The sequence below is a fragment of the Urtica dioica genome, chromosome 8 (assembly GCF_054948205.1).
Source record: "Urtica dioica subsp. dioica isolate 48M chromosome 8, U.dioica_male_clone48M_v1_H2, whole genome shotgun sequence".
In the NCBI taxonomy this organism is placed as follows: Eukaryota; Viridiplantae; Streptophyta; class Magnoliopsida; order Rosales; family Urticaceae; genus Urtica; species Urtica dioica.
In genome coordinates, this window is record NC_142763.1 from 27230398 (window position 1) to 27238005 (window position 7608).

A 7608-nucleotide genomic window follows, 5' to 3' on the forward strand; every position below is an offset into this window, starting at 1 on the left:
TATTTTTAGCTCGTCGGGGTCTTCTTCGGAGCTGATTGCGTCGGTGACAAACAGGTCCGAGCCCAGAATTTCAGCGGAGATGAATGAGATGCTTTTGCAGCCTTTTTCAAGCGAGGAGGTTAGACGAGAAGTCTTCAGAATGGCCCCGTCAAAAGCCCCATGTAAAGATGGACTCCCAGCCAGTTTCTATCAGCGCTATTGGAAGATAGTTGGAGAGAAGCTCTCGGCCGTGTGTCTTGAAATTTTGAACTCTGAGAAGGGGCTGGGTCTGCTTAATGAGACTATTATCTCTCTTATTCCGAAGGTGAAGGAGCCGAGGATGGTGAAGGATTTTCGACCCATAAGCCTATGTAACGTGGCGTATAAAGTCGTGTCTCGCTGCCTTACGGAACGTCTTAAGGGTACGATGAGCGCGGCTATATCGGAGGAGCAAAGTGCTTTTGTGGGAAACCGAAACATTCATGATAATGTCATAACAGGTTATGAGAGCATCCATGCGATGAGACGCGGGAGGTTTGGCAATGGAGATGTCGCAGCCTTGAAACTCGACCTCTCTAAGGCGTACGATCGAGTAGAGTGGGACTTCTTGGAAGCGATGATGGCTCGTTTGGGTTATGCGCAAGAATGGATTGTGAAAGTGATGAAGTGTGTTACGTCGGTGAAATTCACTTTCAACATCAACGGCAGCTTAGTTGGTTCGGTTACTCCTCAACGAGGTCTGAGACTGGGAGATCCACTTTCTCCTTTTCTCTTTCTCTTTGTGGCGGAAGGGCTTTCAGGCATGCTTTGAAAAAAGGAGGAAGATGGAAGCCTCCGAGGCATTCAGTTCGGGTTGGAAGGGCCGCGTGTTTCTCACCTGCTCTTTGCCGATGACAGTTTTGTTTTTTTCAAAGCTACTATTGAAGAGGAGATGGTGATTACGTCAACACTTGATGAATATGCGGCAGCTTCGGGGCAAGTGGTAAATTATGACAAGTCCGAAATCTGCTTTGGCCGGGATGTAGACGGGAGCTTGGGTGATGAGATTGCTACGAGACTTGGGGTGGTTCATTCTAAGTGTCATGAACAATACCTGGGTCTCCCTACAGTAGTGGGACGAAGGAAGAAAGACACTTTTGACTTTGTTCGGAAAAGAGTCTGGAATAAGGTAAAGGGATGGAAGGCTTCGGTGTTCTCTATGGCGGGTAAAGAGGTGCTGATTAAATCGGTTATCCAATCGATTCCAACCTATGTCATGAGTGCTTCAAGCTCCCGGTGAGTCTCATTAAGGATATTGAGAAACTGCTGGTACGGTTCTGGTGGGGTAGCACGGCTGAGAGGATGAAGATTCATTGGGGAGCGTGGTTGAAACTTTGCAAACCGAAATCTGAGGGGGGGATGGGTTTTCGGGATGTCACAGCCTTCAACCAAGCTCTTTTAGCTAAAAGAGTGTGGAGCATCATTCGGCAGCCTCAACTTTTGTCTAATCGGGTTCTAAAAGCCGCTTACTTCCCCTATACGGACGTGATGAGGGCTCCGATCTCGAAATCAGGCTCGGCTATTTGGAAAGGGATCTTATGGGGGCGGGAGGTAATTGAGAAATGGTCTAGATGGCGAGTTAGGAACGGGGAAGATGTGGACATTGTGGAGGATCGTTGGATTCCACGTATGAACAATTCTAAACTCCTAAACCCGTCTTTCATCCCGGCGGGCCTTCGAGTTGTAGATTTGAAGCTTGCCAATGGTGAGTGGAATAAGGATTTTGTTATCGGATTGTTGGGCGAGGAGGTCGCGAAGGAGATTTTTCAGATCCCGTGCTCAAGAATGGACCCGGCGGATGTTCGTATTTGGCACTACACGTCGAATGGGGATTACACGGTGAAGTCGGGTTACCACATTGCTTGTTGCAGAGGAGCTGGAGAAGGATCGTCGGAGACTGGAATCACTTCCAAGTGGTGGAGACTTTTATGGGGACTGAAAATTCCCCCGAAAGTCAAAACCTTTGTATGGAAGTTGTGTAATAATTGGCTATTAGTGAAATCCAGGTTAGTCAGGCGCCATATTGCTAGGGACGGAATTTGTGAAAGGTGTTGTTCGAAGATGGAATCGAGGATGCATGCTCTGGTTCGTTGTCGGAATTCAGCCCGGTTCTGGAAGGCAGCATGCTCTTTGCCTTTTAAAGGGAAGCCAGATGAGATTGATTGGATTTTGGAGCTGCTTGATTTTGGGGAAACAGCAGGTACTTTGGAATTGGAGAGGCGGATTATGTTATTATGGCAGAGCTGGAACCTGCGAAACACTGCGATTTTTCAAAGAAGGAAGGACGACCCACAAAGGTCGGTGGAGTGGGTGCTGCAATTTGCGAGTGACTTCAGAGAAGCTTCGGCAGCTACTACAAACGCAGGTCCGAGACGATCGGAGATAACCAGATGGCCTCCTCCTCCTGAGGGATGGGTGGCGGCTTCGGTGGACGCAGCTACAGACCGGGAGCATGGGAGAATTAGCGTTGGAGTGTTGATTAGGAACACAACTGGAGCTGTTCTCTCTGCGATGTTCGATCCTTTGTCGAGTCCTTTGAGTGTGGCGGCAGCAGAAGCAAGGGCGGTCCTGATTGGTCTCCAGCATGCTTTGGATACAGGTCATCGGAAGGTCGTAGTTCAGTCGGACAATGCTCAGGTATCGCAGTTCTTAAAGATAAAACTCATTCTTTGGCTGAGTTCGGGACGTTCATAGATGACATTCACTTTGTTAGCAATTTTCTGGATGATATTTATTTTTTGTATGTTCCGCGTCTTTGTAATTTGCCAGCGCATTGTTTAGCGAAAATGGCTCTTAAGTTCGATAATACTGTTCATTGGGAGGGGTTGGTTCCTCCAATGGTGGCTGAAGCTGTCATAGCAGATTTGCAGAATTAATGAAATTCCAGTTTTGTGTTTCAAACAAAAAAAAAGAAATGTTATATAGTTTTATAATAATATCATGCTCTTATACTTTCATAAATTTCATATAATTTTTATTCCCTAACTTAAAAGCTTTTTAAATTTCAAGTATTTATAGCGAACCGGAATTCCATCAACATCCAAAATTCTGTTTTCGGGACGGGTGGATTCTAATGGAATATTTGAGTTTGTTTTCAGCAGTAGTGAAGTCGATTCAGAACATATTTTGGGTTCGTTTCACAAGCTAGGTTTAACAGCACTTATAGTGACTAGATTGCAATAGTTTATAGTTTTAAGTATATATATGATCATAAGAATTTGTCAGATAAAATCAAATCATATAATTTTCACTGATGCACACATTTACTTAACACAAGAGAAATTTCATTAATTGGGCTTAATAAGCCATTAAATATCAAGATTAGACCCTAATGTTTAAAAATATCTGAATATGGACTTTTGGCCAAAAACACCCCTGATTCAAAAAACCCATATTTTTCTCTCATTTTCAAATGATTTTCATCACAATTCTTTTTGGTCTTCGAATTGGTTGCGCTATGATTAGAATTTTCGGTGGTTGCCCCGATTTTTTTTTTTTTTTTTTTTAGGAATTTGGGTATGTGTTCAGTTTCGATTTTGAGGGTTTCACCTTGAATCTCATCGTACGACATCGTACAGCATCGTACGACATCGTACAGCATCGTATGTGTTCAGTTTCGATTTTGAAGGTTTCACATTGAATCTCATCGTACGGCATCGTACAGCATCGTACGACATCGTATGGCATCGTACATTATAATGTGTATGAATTTTATTGATTTTGAGGGTTTCACATTGTATCTCATCGTACGATGTTGTACGATGTCGTACGATGCTGTACGATGTCGTACGATGAGATTCAATGTGAAACCCTCAAAATCGAAACTGAACACATACGATGCTGTACGATGTCGTACGATGCTGTACGATGTCGTACGATGAGATTCAAGGTGAAACCCTCAAAATCGAAACTGAACACATACCCAAATTCCTAAAAAAAAAAAAAAAAATCGGGGCAACCACCGAAAATTCTAATCCTAGCGCAACCAATTCGAAGACAAAAAAGAATTGTAATGAAAATCATTTGAAAATGAGAGAAAAATATGGGTTTTTTGAATCAGGGGTGTTTTTGGCCAAAAGTTCATATTAAGATATTTTTAAACATTAGGGTCTAATCTTGATATTTAATGTCTTACTAAGCCCAATTAATGAAATTTATGTAACACAATGGTATGTACTCTGCTTTATCCGAAGTAAGAACTACGTACATAAGACCACATTTAAAAACATCATACAAGGAAAAATTGGACTATTAGGAAAAATTGAATCTGAAAATTATTCGACATATCTTATTTAAAAAAATCGTGAATATCTCGTTTTATAATTCGTCGTTTTTACAAATTTTATTATTTCAATCTTCTTTTGTTTTTTACAGTTTATGTATTTTTTGAACATTTAAATTTGTTGATATCCAGGGATTCTCTATCTTCAAAATGAGTTATATGCGGAATTTTCCCAGTCCACAATCCAAATACAATTCAAGCCCAAAAGTTTGGCGCTACCCGTAAAACCCTGAACCTTCGTTCACTGCGAGTCTTCACCGGAGCTCTCGTTCTTCATTCCTCAGGCAATGCTCTCCAAATCCCGTCACCGCTTTCTCGAAATCACCGCCGTCAAAAATCCACCACCACCCAATTCGAAGCTCGTCCATTCGAAACCCATATCGACCCTGAAAGTCCCGTGGCGAAAGGACCGCGAGCTCGACCAGGCCATCGAGAGCGACAAGCGCTACAAAGTCTACGCTCGGGTTGTGAGAGAAGTTCTGAACGAGCCCGGCCAAACCATCCCTCTCCGGTACCTGGAGAACCGCCGCGAGAGGCTCGGCCTCCGAATCCACGCCCATACCTTCCTCAGCTTCCAGCCCAACCTCTTCGAGCTCTACATGGACCGAATCAAGCCCAAGACCCAGCCCGTCAAGTTCATCCGACCCACCGAGACTCTCCGCCGCTTAGTCGAGGACGAAGCCCGAATCTACGCCGAGAACGAGGAGCTCATCGTCACCAAGATCCGGAAGCTTCTGATGATGTCGAACCAGAGGGTTCTGAGCGCAGAGAAACTTTTCAATTTGAAAAGAGACTTCGGCTTCCCGGTGGATTTCCTGACCCGGCTCGTCCCGAAATACCCGGAGCATTTCCGACTCGCGGGCTCGGGGAGAAAGAAGTTCGTCGAGCTCGTCTCGTGGGACCCGAGCATCGCGAAGTCCGTGATCGAGGCGAGAGCGGAAGAGGAGTCGAGGCTGGTCGGGGTTCGGGTCCGGCCGAACTTCTCGTACAAGCTCCCGAGGGGCCACCGGCTGAGGAAGCCGATGCTGGAGTGGGTCCGGGACTGGCTCGAGCTCCGGTACATTTCCCCGTACTCTGACTCGTCGGAGATCAAGCCCGGCTCGATGGAGATGGAGAAGCGCCGAGTCGCGGTGCTCCACGAGCTCCTTTCGCTCTCCCTCCACAAGAGGGTTGCGGTGGCGAGCCTGGGAAAGTTCACGGACGACATGGGATTCTCGAACACGTTCTCGACGGCTTTCACGAGGCACCCGGGGATCTTCTACATGTCCCTCAAGGGCGCGGTCAGGACCGCGGTCCTCAGGGAGGCCTACGAGGGGTCGCGGCTCGTGGATCGGGACCCGCTGCTCGAGATCAAGGACCGCTTCGTGGCCCTCATGAAGGAGGGCTTTCGGATGAGGTGCGAGAGGCTCAGGGTCGAGAAAGCCGAGAGGATCAGAACGCGGCCCCCGCCCAAGAGCAAGGACTGGGTGAGCAGCGACGACGAGTCCGAGAGCGAGCTCGAGCTCCAGTGAGTGAGAAGAATCGCCCTCTGGTTTGTTACCTCTTAACAATCATCAGTTTAGCCGTATAGAAGAAAGAAAGAAAGAAAAAAAACACTAATCTAGCAATCTGTTGATACACATTTCATCTGTGTGATGCAAGAAGCAACTACAACAAACTTGTCATGAAACACACAAAAAAAAGAAGGAAAAAAGAAAAACATTTTTTCTGCGTGATGTAATACTAAATGAGTCATTTCATTAGGGTGTCCAAACACTAAATATTCTCTCAACTTTTGGTAGGAGCAAATTAGGCCAGGCTCAAATCTAACACCTCATCACACGAAACGAACGACGAACAGGGCTCATAATTAAACAAAACAGAAAGACTCAACCATTCAAAACCTACAAAGAGGCAAATCTCCCCTTATAAATACATGAACGAGACCTCGGGGCTCAAAATAGTAACTACATCACAAATCATCACCGCACACACACACAACAAAATGGCGCGGACATGGTCGTGGCGGTGGTCGTCTCTCGTGATCGGGCTCCTGGCCCACGTCCTGCCCCGGCTGGTGGGCCCCGCGGAAGGCGGGCTCCTGGGCCCGTCGCAGGGGCTGACTCCGCGCCCCGTCTGCGCGTCTCAGTACGCCCTCGCCAACTACGCCTGCTCCATGATCCCCTACAGCCCCCTCTCTCCGCGTTCCGCCTCGGCCCCGCCTCAGGACGACGACGACGACGACGACGACCGGGGCCTGCGCCACTCCCACTCTCACTCCCACTCCCACCGCCACCACCATCGCACCAGAAGCGGCGGCGGCGGCGGTGGGGGCCACGGCCACAGCCACCGGCGGCGGCGGCACCACCGGCACCGGCGCAGCCGGGACGGCGGCGGGGAGGAAGGGGACTCGGACGATGACGAGGACGATGACGAGAACCAGGGGACGCCGGAGGAGGAGGACTGCTGCAGGTGGCTGTCGGAGATGGACAACGACTGCGTCTGCGAGATGCTCGTCCGCCTCCCCGACTTCCTCTCCCGCCCAGTCCACCAATACACCGTCGCCGTCGGAGACTCTTGCAACGTCACCTACGCCTGCGGAGGCAGGGTCATCAGGAAATAAATGTCGATTCTTCATTTTTAATTTAATTTGTTTTTATTCGTTTGTGGTTTATTATTCCGTTTGTTTGGTCGTGTGTATCGCGGTTTGGTGATACTATTGATTATCTCCTTGTAAGTTGTAACTCTCTGTCTGAGTCTTGAATTTATATGACTGGTTATTTATCCTTGTGTTTATTTATTCTCAGATTTTATTAGAGTTACCGTTTGTGATCGCGATCGTTAGTTCAGAACCTCAGGTTATGCGGCACATATCAGACCCCAAAAAATTTGCAAGAACCTAAACAAGGCTAAGAATAGAAAATTAGCAGTAATCAAACCACTGAGGTAGTAAATCCTAAAATCAACATACCTCTTTTATAAAGTGTAACCACAATTCCGAATACGTTTACTGTGACATCCCATGATTTATTATTATTATTTTTTTTGTAAACCTTATGTAGAAGCTAATCCAGGAAAAAAGCGTGTTGGTAAATCTTGATTTCGCGAAAGCTCGCAACCGAATTGATTGGGGTTTCGTTTTGGAGAAGAAGGATTTTAATAGACGGTGAAGAAATTGAATCAATGGGCTGTCTCTCCTCATTCTCGTATTTGGTGTTAATGGATGGGAGATCGACCGCGAGAAAGGTTGTCCGGGTCACGGGACATTCGCCAAGGCAGTCCTTTATCCTTGCTTCTTTTTCGATCTTGTAGCCGATGCACTCCCTTGG

General features: G+C 46.8%; 2 protein-coding genes across 3 annotated transcripts; both read left to right on the top strand.

Annotated features, from left to right (window-relative positions):
- Positions 1-4562: 4562 nt before the first annotated feature.
- Positions 4563-6194, top strand: LOC149388783 (Ubiquitin carboxyl-terminal hydrolase family protein). 2 transcript variants are annotated; one of them, XM_089624568.1, is made up of 2 exons: positions 4563-5831; positions 6082-6194. In XM_089624568.1, the coding sequence occupies exon 1, from the start codon at positions 4588-4590 to the stop codon at positions 5809-5811; it is 1224 nt and encodes a 407-aa protein (XP_089480694.1). In that variant the 5' UTR covers positions 4563-4587; the 3' UTR covers positions 5812-5831; positions 6082-6194. The 2 variants fall into 2 exon arrangements, with proteins under 2 accessions (XP_089480694.1, XP_089480693.1); XM_089624567.1 differs by having other exon boundaries at positions 4563-5807; positions 6082-6133.
- A 21-nt stretch (positions 6195-6215) lies between these two features.
- On the top strand, positions 6216-7139 carry LOC149388784 (Tetratricopeptide repeat (TPR)-like superfamily protein). Its single transcript, XM_089624569.1, has one exon. It carries the CDS (start codon positions 6216-6218, stop codon positions 6900-6902), a length of 687 nt encoding a protein of 228 aa, XP_089480695.1. The 3' UTR covers positions 6903-7139.
- Positions 7140-7608: the final 469 nt, after the last annotated feature.

What these genes read in the sequence shown, in the direction of transcription:
- LOC149388784 (XM_089624569.1), top strand. Translation starts at nt 6,216, where the DNA reads ATGAACGAGACCTCGGGGCTCAAAATAGTAACTACATCACAAATCATC.
- LOC149388783 (XM_089624567.1), top strand. Translation starts at nt 4,588, where the DNA reads ATGCTCTCCAAATCCCGTCACCGCTTTCTCGAAATCACCGCCGTCAAA. An exon ending in GAGAGCGAGCTCGAGCTCCA is followed by an intron (nt 5,808 to 6,081) that starts GTGAGTGAGAAG and finishes AACTTTTGGTAG; the next exon opens with GAGCAAATTAGGCCAGGCTC.